The sequence below is a fragment of the Mus musculus genome, chromosome 16, assembly GCF_000001635.26.
Source record: "Mus musculus strain C57BL/6J chromosome 16, GRCm38.p6 C57BL/6J".
Taxonomy (NCBI): Eukaryota; Metazoa; Chordata; class Mammalia; order Rodentia; family Muridae; genus Mus; species Mus musculus.
In genome coordinates, this window is record NC_000082.6 from 21,490,297 (window position 1) to 21,507,205 (window position 16,909).

Sequence of the window (16,909 nt, forward strand, 5' to 3'; positions counted from 1 at the left end):
CGGTTTTGGCTGTTTTTGCTAGTTACACTGGTTTATTGGAGGCAGCATGTACTGGTTTTCTTTCTTGTGCATATATGTGTGGCACATATGTCTTGTGCATGTGTGGTCATGTGCATGTCTGTGTAAAGGCCCATGGTTGATGTGGGCAGTCCTCCTACTGTCCTATCTTACTCATTTAGCAGGATCTCTCAGTTAAACCTGAAGTTCACTGATAGGGCTAGCTTGACTTCTAATGTCTAATGTACTGAAATTAAAATTGGGCCACGACAGCCATATAGCCATATAGGTTATATATATATATATACATATAAGGATATGAACTCCAGGCCTCACACTTAGTCTGTGTTTTAAGCACCATCTCCCCAGCTCTGGATCTTGTCTGTCCTCCCAACCCCCACATCCAGCCTTTCTCTGGGTCTTGATTGGTTAGTTAAGGCATTTTGTGTATAAGATGGTTGTCCTGAGCCGTGCGGTGGTGGCACATTTAATCCCAGCACTTGGGAGGCAGAGGCAGGTGGATCTCTGAGTTCGAGGCCAGCCTGGTCTACAGAGTGAGTTCCAGGACAGCCAGGGCTATACAGAAAAACCCTGTCTCAAAAAACAAAACAAAACAAAATAAACAAACAAAAAAAGATGGTTGTTCTGGTGGGTTTTGCTATTTGCTATAGTTTTGTTGGAGGTTGTGTCTGGGTGAATTATTGGTAGGTTTTTGTTTTTTTTTTTCCTCATTTGTTTACTGGTTGGGGCCATCTTCACTATGCTCCATTAGCTGTTTCTCTTGTGAAATGCATTCTCTCCTGTGTCCTTGTGGGTGAGACAATTTTCTTCTCCTTCTGTGTAGTGTCCCTTAAGACAGTGCGGGCTCAGTTGTCATGAATTGCCTTAATTTGTTCTGGAAGCAGTCATTTCTCCGTCAGTTTTAAGAGAGAACTTGGCTGCATGTAGCAGTCATGGTTGGCAGTTTCTTTTCAGAGCTTGAAATATGTAGACCTGTTTTCCTGGCTCTCAGTGCTGGTGACAGATCCGATGTTATGCTGGTGTCTTCTCTGTGATGTGGAGTTGTTCCTTACAATGCTAGGCAATGTATTTGTAACATTTTGCCATGGCTAGGTTCTTCGGTGATCAGGTCTTTGGGTTTGGATGTCTTTTTCTAGCTCTGGAAAATCTTCACTATACTTTGATTGAATAAATTGTGTACGCCTTTAGACTTTATCTCATCTCCTTCTACCCCATGACTTCTTAGGTTGTGTCTCTTGTTTGGGTTGTGGTTATTAATTGCCTTTCCTTTTATACATCTCTATGTGCTGCTGTCTTGACGGTGTCCCCTGTGCCTGGAATCCATTCTTGGGCCCGATCACGTCTCTGGTGATGTTTTCTGCCGTTTAGTATAGTTTGGTTTTGTTGTTGTTGAGATATGATCTCACTAGCTCTGGATGGCCTGGAACTTGCTATATAACCTAGGATGGTTTGAATTCATAGAGTCCCTTCCGTCCCTTACTCCTTGGTGCCATGGTTAATATACTTGATATATTGTTTTTGTTTGGTTGTTTTTTTTTTTTTTTTACAATAGCTTTTAATTTTTTTACTCTTTCATATAAATACATATAATTAATATTGATGATACATTGCCCCTTCCCCTCTGTTGTCTCCTTCTACAATCCCCTTTCTTTCTCACATGCCTCTTGTTTGCCTGTTTGTTTATAAATAATCCAAGAGCTTAGTCAGGATTGGTTGCACATGCTTGGATGCAGTGTTTACTGGATTGTGGAGAATTTAGTAGTGGTTATGCCTATGACTGTCCCCTCCTACAGCCATTAACTGCCATAGGGCCTAAGATAAGGGCGGGGCCTCATAATTCTCCCCTGTCCAGTCCACGCTGAAACGTTCACAGTTGGATCTTTGAAAGGTTTTGTGCAGGTTCTGCTGTGTATTTCATTCTTTGATTACACAAATTTCTGTTTGGTTCTTTTTTAGCATCTCAATTTCCATGATAAATTTTTCTTCATGGTCTTAATTTTTATCTCCAAACTAATGAGTTGTCCTCTTTTTTACATATTTATTTTATGTGCATAGGCATTTGTTTTTGCCTGCATGTATATCTGTGCACCACATGCATGAAATGCCCGCAGAGGCCAGAGGAGGGGTCAGACCCCTTAGAGCTGGAGATACAGACAGTCGTGGGCCACCGCATAGGTGTTAGGATTGGGACCCAGGTCCTCTGTGAGGGCAGCCAGTGGTCTTACCTCCTGAGTCACCTCCCCAGTCTAGTTACTTCCTCTTTCATCTGCTTTGGCGTCTTTCTTGCCTAGGTGCTGAATTGATTTTACAGCTTTCTCTCTTAGTCTGAATTGATCTGTCTTATTCGTCTGCTTAGTGCCTGGTGTTTCTGGGTTTTTAAAATTTGTTTTTCAGGCATCTCATCTTTCAGAACTCTGTACCAACTTAAGCATTTTCAAGGTTTGTGAGAACAATGTTCTTCGAGCCGCGTTCAAATTGCTCGTCTCCAGTCTTTATATTGGAGGCCATTTAATTAAAGATCTAGGAAGTATTGTTGTTACCTCTGGCACTGTGGCTAAGTCCGGGACTAGCCTAGAGGCTTTTGCTTTCCCGAATGATGGGTTTATTTCCCTGGCCTTTTCTTTATTTTTAGAATCCTCTGCATCTCCATGTGTCAGTTCAGACCATTTCCCCCTGGTGCTCTTTCAGGCTAGAGATGCAGGTGTTTTTATTTCAGGAAACATTATTGAATTCCCTGGTGGGCTACTTGCTATGCTCCAGCGCCTTCCTTCTTATTTGGGATTCCAGTCATGCATGCATTGATACTCTCCCTTCTTCTCTCAGCTTTCTGCTTCCCTGTGTGCTCTTCCTGCCTCTTCTGTCCTCTGTCCCAGACTCTTTACTCACCACTCCAGCCTCTGCAGCTGGCTCTCACTGTCACTGGAAGACAGACTCCTAAGTAGACATACCAGTGGTTTTTCCAGCCATTGGAATCCAGCAGCATCTTTGGGGACCTCAGTAATTCTCAATGCTATATTTAAACAGCAACAGTAGTGGGCACTACTACTACTACTACTACTACTACTACTTCTTCTTCTCCTCCTCCCTCTCCTCCCTCTTCTCCCTCTTCTCCCTCTCCTCCTTCTCCTTCTTCCTCTTCTTCTTCCTCTTCTCCTTCTCCTCCTTCTTCTTTTTCTAATTTAAAGACTTTATTGGCTGAGTGAAACTGATGAGATATGGATAATGTATCAGTGTTACTTTCTGAGGATTCTCTTTTGTTTGTTTGTTTTTGTTTTTTGAGACAGGGTTTCTCTGTATAGCCCTGGCTGTCCTGGAACTCACTCTGTAGACCAGGCTGGCCTCGAACTCAGAAATCCGCCTGCCTCTGCCTCCCGAGTGCTGGATTAAAGGTGTGGCCACCACGCCCGGCTCTGAGGATTCTTTAGATGATGCTCTCCTTCTCTGTTTTGTATGTAATAGTTTTAAAACAGATTCTGCCTGGTAAGTTTTAGGGTTTAACTACTGGTATTGGCAGTCCCTAGTGGCACTCGTTCATGGTCTGTTATCTCATGAGGTAGGTGTTCAAATGTTTTATTTTGAGCACATCTTTGGGCAGGGCCTTTATTGGTGGGACTTATTCTGCCTTTATTGGTTTGGAATGTGTTTCTTTCACACAGCCCATGTGTACCTTTTCCTAGAATCACTGCTTTCGTTTCTTGGCCTGAGTTAGCACAGGAAGAGAGTGAGTTAACATTCTAAGGAGATAGAGACAGGCCTCTGACATCAGTGTCTTAATGGCAGTCTCAGAGAGTACAGACTTACCCCACCAAGCCAGGCCTCTGCTCATCTTCCTCTGCCGGGTGTTTCCTCCTCTTCAAATGTCCTTTTATGGAAGATGCAGGGTTTTAAGGATCCCAGGTTAGGCTTTTCCTCGGCTATGCTTCTCTCTGTTGCTGTTAGTGTAAGGTCCCAACAACTCATGGCATGGAAACTCAGGCTCTTCTGTGACAGAAGGACAGACATACAATACAGGACCACCCAGGTGGCTTCTATTGCTTTGCTTTGGTTTCAGTCCTCCATTCTCTTTACACTCTGCCCTTTATTTTGTGAGAGCCCAGCTGTGTGCTTTTCCTATCTAATTTTTAAAAGATATATTATTTTTATTTTTAATGATATGTATGTGTGGATGTGTGTGTGTGCTCGCACTCGAGAGTATAGGTGTGTGTAGGCAGAAGGGTTGACTCCCCAGGAACTAGAGTGACAGACAGGGTTTAGGCCACCTAATGTATGTCCTGGGAGTTAATCTTTTTTTTTTTAAAGATTTATTTATTTATTACATGTAAGTACACTGTAGCTGTCTTCAGACACTCCAGAAGAGGGCATCAGATCTTGTTACAGATGGTTGTAAGCCACCATATGGTTGCTGGGATTTGAACTCAGGACCTTTGGAAGAGCATTTGGTACTCTTAACCACTGAGCCATCCCTCTAGCCCCATGGGAGTTAATCTTGGCTCCTCTGAAAAAGCAGTGTCGAAAGTCTCTACCATTGTCCTTCTGAGCTTGGCACAAAAATGCAGACTTCCTTTGCCAACAGGGCTTCTCCTTCTCTGACCTTGTCTAGGGAGTTCAAAACCCCGTCACCCACCCCTCCCCTCTCATACCTCTACCTTCAGAATGACACACGCGTGGCCTTGGTTAGATTACTGGATCAGCTTCCTTTCTCCTGAGAAGACCCTGATGGGGAAGCGCCTGAGATTCCTGGAGTTTCTCCCCGTGCTAAGGAGGCATCTCAGTGCCTCAGCCTTCAGCTGATGACCTTCGTCCGCTGTGGCTTCCCTAAAACTATATAGGCCTTGACTCACCCCAGCTAAAGTCGTGGTGTGTTGTTACCTTCCATGCTCATAGGGCTTCCACACTGCCCCTCCCCCATCCCTACTCCATTTGCCTCCATGGACCACTGTAGGCTGAGGCTCCCCGGGCAGGGCAGGGCACAGTATACACTTAACTCCTGAGAAGTGTCCCACCCCATCTGTGTATTTTAAATGGTATCTCTCCCCAGCATTTCTAGGAGCTTCCACCCTGTTACCTAGCCTGCCCAGACACCTAAATCTCTAAAATAGATTTAACTCCCATGACCCCTCATAGAGAGATGACTCAGCAATTAAAGACAGTGGCTACTTTTCCAGGGGACCCAGATTTGATTCCTAGAACTGACATTGAAGCTCGCATCTGTCTGTATCTTCAGCTCTAATGAGTCCAGTGTCATCTTCTGGCCTCTGTGGGCTGCATGCAAAACACTTGCAAAGATAGCCATGTAGGTAAAACACCCATGCATGTAAAACAAAAATAAAACCTTAAAAAAAAGGCCCCCCTCCCCTAATATATTTGTGATAAATTTCCAGAATGGACATTATTGGGCCAAAGTGTTTACCCCTAAGACTTCTGGGAGAGGGCCAGCTTGCTTACCAACAGCGTGCTCAGGAGTTGCATTATCTCAGCAGTCACCCAGATCTGAAGCTGAACTCTGCTTTCCTCAGCGGGCTGTGGGTCAGGGCCGAGCTGATGCTCTCCTACATTCTCTTCCAGGATACGGTGCCAGTCATAGTGGACTACTGCCTTCTGCTCCAGCGAAAGTGAGTATTCGGTGCCTGCCTGCTTCAGACAGGAAGCCCTTGCTTCACAGGAAGTGCCTTGCTTAGGAATTGTCTTAGTTAAGGTTTTACTGCTGTGAACAGACACCATGACCAAGGCAACTCTTATAAGGACAACATCTTGCTTACAGGGAGCTAGGATGAGGGTCTTAAAGCCACGCCCATAGTGTCACACACTTCCTCCAACAAGGCCACACCTCCTAATAGTGCCACTCCCTGGGCCAGGCATATTCACAGCACTACAGGACTTCTATAAACATAACTAGAATTTTTCTTAATTTGCACAGACTTGACTCTCGAATGTATTTTCATATGATGTTAAGTTGTTTCACTTCACAGCTTTTCACACACAGAAGCTTGTGGTTTATCACTGGTGCGTGCTTGTGTGCGACAGTAATGGAGGGGCACTTGTCACAGGGTGATGGAGGTGACTTTTATGGACCATCACCCTGCAGTATTTCATACCATTCACTAGGTTCATTTTGCTAATTCATCTTTAGGTTTTTTCTCCCAGAGCCTTTTAATTTAAAAACAAAGTCAGTATAAAACTCTAGATTACATTTTATAGGTTTAAGTATTAACTTTATAAATTTCCAACATGTGCCAATCCCCGGGCTTTGACACTCATTGTAAGAGCCAAGCACCTCTAGGTCCTTTGTCTCTTAATTGTTGTCGCACCTTATTAACATGTATAGCATTACTCATTTTCATTTCACAGGTGACATTCCCTAGACAGCAGGTGACTAAGAAACTTGTCAAATTTATACAGGGCAAAGGTGGGTTACACAGCTCGGGAGTCCAGCTTCTGTGTCTGTGGTCTTAGCCGTTATTAGCTAAGATCACTCTCCAAATAGTAAAGGTCGTGTGTGAGTATAGAATTCATGCACAGCTAAAACCCTAACTGCACTCACTTGAGTTATGAATATGTATGTCTTTGAGAACCAGTTCCTAAAAGGTCAGATCACGCTGTGGAAGTATAAGTGAAGGTTATCAAGGGCCAGTTGTTTGCCCCCAGCTATCATTAGTGACAGGCACTGTATCGCAGTAGGGTGTTGTTGATGACAGTCACTGTATCGCAGCAGGGTGCTGTTGACAGTGTTGTGCTGCACTTTGTCCTCTTTATAAGTTAGTGCTGGAGGAGAAGTTTCTTCACGATGCTTGTGTGGATCCTCGGCCGTCTTTTCCTGATTATCGTCCCCCCATTTTCACACTCACTTCCTCAACGTTATGTTTTAGTTTTCACAATAGCCTTAGTAGTCTTATGTGTATATATTTTGACTCATTTTCAGAGAGGCAGTGCTAGCTTTGTTTTCAGGACAGGAGATGTAGGTATAGTGGCTTCCTAATGGTATGAAGTACTGCAGTCCAGTTAACTCTTCACATTGAGAAAATTCTCATCACAGTGGGGCATGCCTCTCATACTAAAGAAGTGTGGTACTTGGTGCAAAGTGTCTCTCTATCACTCACTGGGTGACTGAAGGAGCAAGGAGACTTGTGCTCACAGTCTGGGGTTCTGAGAGTTCTCACAGTGACACAGGGTTAAAGTGACCCCAGCAGTTGTAAACTGAAGGACAGTGTGGGGAAAACAAAATCTGTCAGAAACATTTCATGTTATTCTCAGAAGTGTTCTCTAGGTACACACTTCTCTCTCAATATCAATCTCTCTCTCTCTCTCTCTCTCTCGTTTGGTAAGCATTTCTTATATGTATGATTTCAAAAGAAAATTATTCTCCAGTCTGTCAGTTGGGCTAGGAGAAGGGACTTCTCATTGAGCCAGAACATGGAGCGGAAGACGGACTCTCTTCCAGCTTTTGTCCACATGGGGGCCTGTTTTCTCTCCTCTGTTTTCACCAGTTCCTCCTCACTAGTCTCCTTCTTGGCTGTGCTGGGGAATGGTATTTGTTGTTGGGAATTCCAGAGAGGAGTACCTGAGCCACAGTGTACTTTAGTGCTTGTTGTAGCTGCCTCCACCCCTCCTCTTCCTGCACACAAACTCCTCCACCACTGGTCTGTGATGTGAATACTACAGTTTTCTCATCTCTCAGTTTTCTTTCCCAAGTTTGAACACTAGATTGTGTTGGTCCAGCTTTGATGACAATTCCATGTCTTTGTCTTTCTTTCCTGGTCCCATGTCTGCTTTTTCAGTTCCAGCAACCACAGGAGAGCCAGGGCAGCATCACCACCACAGTGCCAGTGCCTGAAGTGTTGCAGGTTTCGGATCCTTTGTCCCCCTGCAGCCCCCTCCTCCCATCTTTTGTTCTAGATTTGAGTTGTTCTAGATTTGACTTTTTCCTGTCTGGCTCTCTTTTCCATCGGACTGTTGAGACCCTGTCTGTGGTCCTGTGTTAGGGGAGGATGGAATAAGCTGTTTGGTCAACACTCATCTTTACTCCCAGGCTAGGTCTTTTCCATTTGTTAAAGTGTTAGCTATGGATATGAAATGTTTAATTAAATACTTAAGGGAAATCAATCTTAAATGGTAGAGGTCTTAGAACAGTTTAGAGTTGCCATAGACAGGTTTACAGTGGTCAGTAGTTTGGGCTTCCTTGAGCAGAGAATTATTAAATGTATGTAACTTCTCTTTCTGTATCTTTCTCCTAAAACTGGTGTACCCTTGTGTTTCTGTTTGCTCTACACTTAATCGTTCTTCTTCATTTCCCCAATTTGAAAAGGATGCCTCCCATTGAGATTCCCCTTAGGAGCAAATTGCACACAATGCAAATATCATTTTTACTAGACTTAATGCCAGTTTTATTTTGCAGTGGTCTAGAGGCCATGTGAAGTAATCATACTTTTAAACTGTAAAAACGGTGCAGTATTTGGATTATATTTTAGTAAACTGTAATGGTGCTAGTCACATTGAGTTTCTATCACCATGGTTCGTATCTGAAGCGATTAAGCCTAAACGACTCAGTTGCGTGGCATTCTGAGCCTGCAGTACCTCAGTAGCCCAAGTGGACAGGACGTAGTCCTCGGATATTCAGCTTTGTCTTAGTACAGATTGGCAAGTCTCAGATAGACAGTGCCCTCTCCTCTCAGAGTCTGCAGTTATTGTCAGCTAAGTTCTTCACATTTTAAGAAGTTATAAAACAATGTGTGAGTTTAGCCTTTTTTTTTCTGTTTGCAGCAAAAAAAATAAGCTCTCCAAAATATCCCTATTAATAGAGCATTAGTAACACTGAGCTCTTTCGAATGACCTCATCTCTTATTCAGCAGACTTCATGTTACAGGAGGTAAAGCCAAAAATAGTGCAGGGCAAGGCTGAAGTTAGTCCTTCTAGGAAACATATCAGTACCCTGGAGCATAAAGCGTAAATACAGAAACAGGGTGTACCTTCCTCTTGTCTTCCTTTCCCGATGCGTAACACATTTTCTCCCAGAATACTGAGCTCATGCTGTAGAATTTTGCTTCCTTTTAATTTTGAAGTAGTGAGACAGATAGGAGTTGCTGAGTCTGATTTTTCTTGCTCTTTGGTGCTAGCCTCTGGGTGGACTTGCCTTAGCCTTACCACTACTGCGTGTTGCCCTTCCTCTGTTGCAGACGTGTCTTGTCTGTTAACATCCGTGCTGTTTGCTGAACTTGTAGCTTTCCTGGGAAAGTGAAGGATCAGAGCTCATGGAGCCTGAGGTCACTGGGAATGTCGGTGGCAGGAGTGGGGGAAGGGCGCGTGGTCCTTTGATACTTCTGCCCTACTTCATGGTGTCTGCCCTTTACCTACTTACTGCTTTAAGAAGCAGTTGCCCTAAGAATCGCACACAGGATGTGAGCCAGAGAGCTGGGTTCAGATTCTCACTGATAATCCCAGTGTGGTTTTAGCAAGGAGCTGAGCTTTGTCAACTTCGTTTGGCCCGAGGGTCAGAATCATTCTGCTCTCTACCCCGTGGGACCTGAGATCAGACTCAGGCTGGCATGCTTGCTGGCACGCTCCCTTCCCTACTGGGTCATCTTGCTGGTCCTGTGTGGTCTGTTTTATGGCCTTGAGCTCATACTCGCCTGGGCTCAGCTTTCTGAGTGTTAGGTTGCTGGAATGCACCACCGTGTCTGGCAGGACTTCTTATGTGTAAAATTGTTGGGAAGATTGACTGTGTGCAGTATGGCAATGTAAACTTCAGGGCAAACATTGCTAGTGTTTTTGTTAAGCTGATGTAAACTGAAGTCTGGAAAAGATGTGACATACTTAGACTAAGTTTAATCGGTATTTGGAATAGTCCTAAAACTGCTTTTTTTTTTCTTTCTGTTATAGGGATCTTCTATTTGGTCAAATGTACGACAAATTAAGTGAAAATTCCGTCGCAAAAGGCGTGTTTTTGGAGTGCCTTGAGCCATATATCTTAAGTGATAAACTGGTGGGGATTACTCCCCAGGTCATGAAGGACTTAATTGTTCATTTCCAAGATAAAAAACTGCTGGAGAATGTGGAAGCCCTCATTGTCCACATGGACATCACCAGCCTCGACATTCAGCAGGTAAGCTGAGCGTCTGCCCACAGAGGAGGCACTCCACCGTCATTGACCCAAGGCCTCTCTGTCTGCCTTCTTCAGACCCAGTTAGTGAGCCTTTTTATAATAATGTACTTCTTAGGCGCTTGTGTAAGTCAAACCCAGGTAGTAAATGCTCCCGAGCCAGAGAGTGTGTCTTCTGCTTCTTGGACCTTCTCCAGAGCTCATGGCTGCTTATTGTTGGATCACCCAGGAAATGCTTTTTGCCTGGTCCTCACTCAGTGCATTCAGTAACATGGCCTTCATCTGGAAGGCTGTTTTTCAACCATGGATACCTACTCATTAATAATAGACCATGTTTACATTTAAAGAATGACGCCATTTAAAAAACAGCTAGTACATGGAGCAGAGTAGAGTTTTGAAATGTAGAGGCTGTTGTGAGAGGCAAATCACAGGGCTTCTTAGAATAAGCCGAAAACTGCGGATGATGGTGTGCGGGCCTCAGCAGCTGCGGCTGAGGGTATGTCTGAGCTCAGGCAGCTGTGGCTGATGCTATATCTGAGGTTCAGGCACCTGTGGTTGGTAATATATCTGGGTTTAGGTAGTTGTGACTGATGGTATTTAATTCTTTAATCATATTAAACTACCTAGTGAGTGTGATACTCCAAGAGTTTAAGGTATGCCTGGCTTTCACATGTCTTGGGAGAACCAAACCCTTTTGAGAAGGTTGCAGAGCCCACAGAATGAAAGCCTTGAGAATACCACAATATATTCCTAATGTCGGTGAGCATCCGAGGTAAAGCCCAGTCCTCTGAGCACATGCCTTTCTGGTATGTGGGTAATTTGGTGTAGTCTGACAACAGGCTAGTATTTTGAGACTATGTTATTAATCTGCATTAATATGGTGGTCACATCTGAGAAATTTTTATTTCTTCCTAATATTTTCAGCTTTTCCTAAATACAATGTAAATGTGCTCTGATCTTTTCCACATTAAAACAACACAAAGTCCCCTCAGTTTCTCATCTCTGTGTCAGTACCTCCTACCCCAGAGCCTCCAGCCTCCTTATTCCTAGTCACACTACATGATGAAAACCTTGTCTGGGTCACTGTTTCCATTTGTATTACATCCTGATAACTTATCCAGGTTGCTTTCAGTTGAGTGAGTAAGGACCTTGCTTAGATCCAAGTGTGTGTGTGTGTGTGTGTGTGTGTGTGTGTGTGTGTGTACTTACTGTCATGTTCAGCATGTGTTAATTCCCTCCAGCAGTACTTGTTCAGTGACAGGATCTGAGGATGCTGCAGCTATCCTGCTCTTCAAGTGTCTCTTCATAAGATAAGAGAGAAAAGTTTGGCAATAAGCAGAGAGGTAAAAAAGCCAGTGAATATTTGAAAAAAAGTATTATGTTAAAAATCAAAACCAGCAATATAGTAGAGAGATAGGCTGCCTGAGACTGGCTAACTATAGAAAACCTTTCTGAATGACAAAAGACATCAGAACTGAGAATGGTGGTGCATGTCTGTTGGCCCAGTCAGTGTTTGGGGTTGTGGGGGCAAAGCCAGGAGGATTAGAGGCTCAACAACTCTTTCAGGCCAGTCTGAGATGCATGAGACCCTCTCAAGGAAGAAAAGAAATAGACAAGACATACGGGTGCAGAGAGAGAAATCAATAGTGCCAGCATTTTAGAGGGTAGGATTGTTTTAGGTAAAAGCCAGTGTAAAGGGGGAAAAAAGAGAACCTGCCTTGAGTGTTAAAATGACAGGAGGGGCAAGCAGACCTGGAACCTGATGAGCAGAGGTAGAGTATCCGTGTGCTGTAAAGAAATCTTATGGAAGATGGTGTGTGTGTGGGGGGGGTGGGGGGGAATTGAGATAGGAACTCAGGAAGACCAACAGAGTCAACTCACCTGGACTCCTGAACTCTCAGAGACTGAACCACATACACAGGCTAGACCTAGCCCCATTCCCTCCCTGCACATATGAAGATGCGCAGCCTGGTCTTCATGCAGGTCCCTAACAGTTGGAACAGGGGCTGTCCCTAAAGCTATTGCCTGTATGTGTAATCCATTCCCTAACTTGGATGTCTTGTCTGGCCTCAGTAGGAGAAGCAGCACTTAGCTCTGCAGAGACTTGATATGCCAGGGTTGGGAGGCCTCACTCTCTCAGAGGAGAAGGGATTGGGGGTAGGGGGACGACCAGGAGAGGGAACAGGAATTGGGATGTAAAGTGAATTAAAAAAATATTTTTTAAAGATACTATCTTTTAAAATTTTATTTATTTATTTTACTTATTCACTTTACATCCCTCTCACTGCCCCCTCCTAGCCACCCCCTCCCACAATCCTTCCGCCATCCCCATCTGTGTGGGTGGGGTCCATGGGGATATTCTTTCACTCTGGCATTTCAAGTCTCTGAGGAGCTAGGTGCCTCCTCTCTCACTGAGGCAAGGCAAGGCAGCCCAGCTAGAAGAACAGATCCCTCCGGGACAGGCCACAGCTTTAGGCATAGACCCGTTCCAGTTGTTAGAGGCCCACATGAAGACCAAGCTGCACATCTGCTACATATGTGTGAGAAGGCCTAGGTCCAGCCCGTGTATGGTCTTTGATTGGTGGTTCAGTCTCTGAGAGCCCAGGGGTCCAGGTGAGTTGACTTTGTTGGTCTTCCTGTGGAGTTCCTATACCCTAAGGGGCTGCAATCCTTCCTCCTGTTCTTCCATAAGAGTCCACAAGCTTCATCCACTGTGGCTGTGGGTGTCTGAGTCAGTTGCTGGTTGAAGACTCTCAGAGGTCAGCCATGTCAGACTCCTGTCTGCAAGCATCACAGGGTATCACTAATAGTGTCAGGGATTGGTGTTTGACCATGGGATGAGTCTCAAGTTAGTCCTGTTATTAGTTGGCCATTCCCTCAGTCTCTGCTCCATCCCATCCCTGTATTTCTTATAGACAGGATAAATTTTGGGTTGAAAGTTTTGTGGGTGGATTGGTGTCCCTATCGCTTTACCGGGGTTCCTCCTGCCTGGCTACAGGAGATGGCCTTTTTAGGTTCCATATCCCCAATGTGGTGAGTCACAGCTAAGGTCACTCCCACTGATTCTTGGACACCTCCCTTATCCCAGGTCTCTGTCTCGTCCTGCAGATGACCCTACCTTCTCACCCCTGTCAGTTGCAGATTTCCATTCATTCTTGTGGCCATCTGGCCATCTCCTGTCCTTCCCCACACCTGATCCTGAATGTTTCTGTAAATGTTTTCTCTTCTCTCTGTTCAGCCACACCACATTTCTTTTCCATGGTTCCCATCCTTACCGCCTTCTGTCCGTGTGATCTGTCATGTTCATTTCTTCTGTTGGCTCACATGTTGGGTGTCTGCCTTTAGATCCCAGGTCATCTGTTGTTCTGAATGACTTTGCTGAAGATGAAGTCAGGTTCCTTTAGAATGATATTGTAATTGTAAACAATGGGTGTCTCTGTGTGTGTGTGTGTGTGTGTGTGTGTGTCTGTGTGTGTGTGTGAGTGAATGTCTTCTACAACTCTTTATTAATTTCTCTGATGTCTGAGAGTATAATTATATTATGTTCCCTTGTCATCCCTCCAAACTCTCTCATATATTGCTCATGAGCCCTAACTTACACATTTTGTTTTCTTCTTTGACAGTGTGCAAGCTGAGCATAAGGTGTAGAAGGGTAGAACCCCAGGGTCACTTTATTCTTATGCTAAGGAGATGTTCTATAAACGTATGAAGAACTGTTTTAATGATTAAATGCAAAGTGACTATTGAAAGGAAGGTTATTTTAAAGAAACAAAATTAGAAGTTTGAGGGGTACTTTAAAGTAGCTGTTGTACTCTGAACTGATACTGGACCTGCAATATCACCCTCCATTGAGTGTGAGTATTTAAGTTTCACTTCCATCAGAGAAGAGGGAATAAGAGAACCCAGGGAAGACAAAGGCCTGCATTCTCAGCGTTTGCAGGGAAGTCACTGTGTAGTGTTGAGTGTGTCACGAGGTTTTCCCTGTTACAGGTGGTCCTCATGTGTTGGGAGAATCGTCTGTATGACGCCATGGTCTATGTCTACAACCGAGGCATGAATGAGTTTATCAGTCCGATGGAGGTAAGATGCTGGCTAACTCAGCACGTTTAACATTGTCTGAAGTCTCTGCTCCCTGGTTACGTTGAACACTTTGTTTTCATCTAATTAACATCTTTATATGAGCTTATTAGAACTGTTTTCGTTTTAATATTTATTTATTTATTTATTTATTTATTTATTTATTTATTTATTTATTATATGTAAGTACACTGTAGCTGTCTTCAGACACTCCAGAAGAGAGCATCAGATTTCATTACGTATGGTTGTGAGCCACCATGTGGTTGCTGGGATTTGACCTCAGGACCTTTGGAAAAGCAGTTGGTGCTCTTAACCGCTGAGCCATCTCACCAGCCCCACTGTTTTCGTTTTAAAATTAAATTATTACATTTATTTATTTTGTGTGTGTGCATTCATGTCTGTATTTATGTGTTTATGGCTATGTGTGTGCATGTCAAGAACAATGTGTGTGTGTGTGGGGGGGGGGTGCGTGTGTTCTCTTTCTTCTGTCATAGAGTCCTAGCATTAAATCCAGGCTGCCAGGGCACCTTCACCACTGAGCCATCTCACTGGCCCTTAGCTTTCAGGAGTATTTATTCCTGGGACATTTAGGTGGCTTGTTGTTGTTGTTGTTCATTTTTGTTGCTGGTGATTGAACTCAGGACCTCTTGTGTGGTGTGTGGTCTCTACCACAGAGCTACACCTTTCAGCTCAGCTCTGTAGGCTTTAGTTTCTTACCTAAGCTGCTTTTGTTCATATGCATATGTAAATATCTAAGCACCAAAGGATAGGAGGTAGAAATAATGCCTACTTGTTAAGTTCTATTCTGTTTTTTTATGCTACAGTTACTGTAACTTCTGTTGCTGTTGGGCAGTGCTGTTTCTGTGGGTAGTTTGGGCCCTGTAAATGCTCAGGAGTCACTGTAGATTGCTAGTGTGTTGCTTTGCTGAATACAGAATATTAGGGTATTCATGATGCTGTCTTTGTTCTCTTCACTGAGAGAGTCTAGAAGCACAGAGGCCTTGATTGCCGCTTGTCCCTGTGGATGATGTAGCTACAGACATATGTAGCTTTCTCAGTCTCTGCCCGTTGCAGTAGTGGCAGTTACCCCAAGGGTGCCAGATACCCACTCCAGTATTGTTTGGCCAGAAGTCATTCAGCTGCAGTCTTTTTGAGCATGCTACCCTCAATTTTGATCACACCCCTTTCCTCTTGGTCAGTTGCTGACCCTGGCTATCAATGATGTTGAAAAATCTGTTCTTTGTTTTAACCAAGTCAGGTATTCCCCTCCCGTGTCTCCCCACCTCCCCTGTAGGGCTCCGTCCTTCCTCCATGCAGAACATTCTTCCCTTCTAAAGAGAGAGAAGGAAAACATGGGAGGGAGGGGGTGTGTGGGAAGAGTTGGGGGAGAGGAACCGTATTCAGAATATATGGTATGAAAAAGATTTATTTTCAATTAAAAAAAGAAAATAAAATAGAGTAGAAAAAGTAAGTTGTAAACAAAGCTTGGGAACGTCCCTTAATTGTGGCAAACAGTTTCTGTGTTTGGTTACAATGATGAGCGAGTGCAGCAAGGTCCATGAAGCAGTCGAACTGTTAAGCAGTTGAGTATCCAGAAGCCACCAGTGTGATTCTGTAAGGGCTTTTAGTCAGCATCCTAGTGAGATGAAGGAAATAACATAACTCTAAGGGACCCACTCTGTGCATCTCAAATAGTAACTATTCATTCAAGTTCTTTTTTCAAAGTCATATTCTTGGGTTTTTTTTTCCCAGACAGGAATGTTGGGCATGGTGATTCATGCCTATAATCCCTGTACTTAGAGCTGAGGCAGGAGGATTGCTATGAGTTAAAGGCCATCTTGAGCTACAGATGTAGGACATTGTCTCCCAAACCAGACCAGAATTCCTCTGGAGACCCTGACAGTGCTCTCTTTGGGTCTGTGTATGTTTGAGTGATGTAGGTAGTTAGTGTGCTTTTTCCTGGGGCCACAGCTGTTGAGATGTTTCCGGTCTAAAATCCTCTGCATTGCCACTTTGGTGGGAGAACCTAACATGCTTTTAATATCAGAAACCACAATCTTGACAAAGTCCTTCAAGAAGCCGGTGTTACTGAATGGGGTGTGGCATTGGAGATTATGTGGAGAAGGTCCTTCCTTCTAATTAGCAATCTGTTCATAAAGTCTTATATTTAATCTCACGGCAAATAAATAACTCCATCAAAGGAAGGGGCACCAACTTTAATGTTCATGATTATCTTTTAAAATGCTATGCTTCGAAATGACTGTGATTTCTCTGTTTCAATTTAGAAGCTTTTCAAAGTCATCGCCCCACCTCTGAATGCAGGGAAGACTCTTACAGGTATTCCTTCTCTTCCTTCTTTGAAAAGATTTGTTACATTCTGGTTGATTTATTGGGCGGGGGACACACAGGCTCATGGTACACATGTGGCGGTCATAAGGTAGCACCGTGGAGTAGCTATGCTTCTCTCCTTCTCCCTTTACCTGGGCTGCAGGGTCAGACCCAGGCCACCAGCATACGCATTTGTTAGCCACTGAGCTGTCTAGCCTCCCCTCCCCCACCTTATTTCTGGAGACAGGATTTCGCCTCAAACCTGGACCAGTCGGTTTGGGGTCAAGTCGGTGAGTAAGTTCTAGGGCTTTGCTTGGCGGTGCGGTGCTGAGGTTCCAGATGTTCTGTAGGCGCTGGGGATCTAGGCTCTGGGGATCTAGCCTTGGGGATCTA

The 16,909-nt window shown here is 44.2% G+C and overlaps 1 protein-coding gene across 6 annotated transcripts in view; it reads left to right on the forward strand.

The window, feature by feature from the left end:
• The window catches only part of Vps8 (VPS8 CORVET complex subunit), a 221,564-nt gene that overhangs the window by 67,179 nt on the left and 137,476 nt on the right, over positions 1–16,909 (forward strand). For all 6 annotated transcript variants that reach the window (NM_001285893.1, NM_001285894.1, NM_001081366.1 and 3 more), the window contains 4 exons: positions 5,584–5,630; positions 9,892–10,114; positions 14,102–14,191; positions 16,474–16,525. In NM_001285893.1, the coding sequence (NP_001272822.1) occupies positions 5,584–5,630; positions 9,892–10,114; positions 14,102–14,191; positions 16,474–16,525 (412 nt within the window). The remainder of the gene's footprint in view (positions 1–5,583; positions 5,631–9,891; positions 10,115–14,101; positions 14,192–16,473; positions 16,526–16,909) is intronic.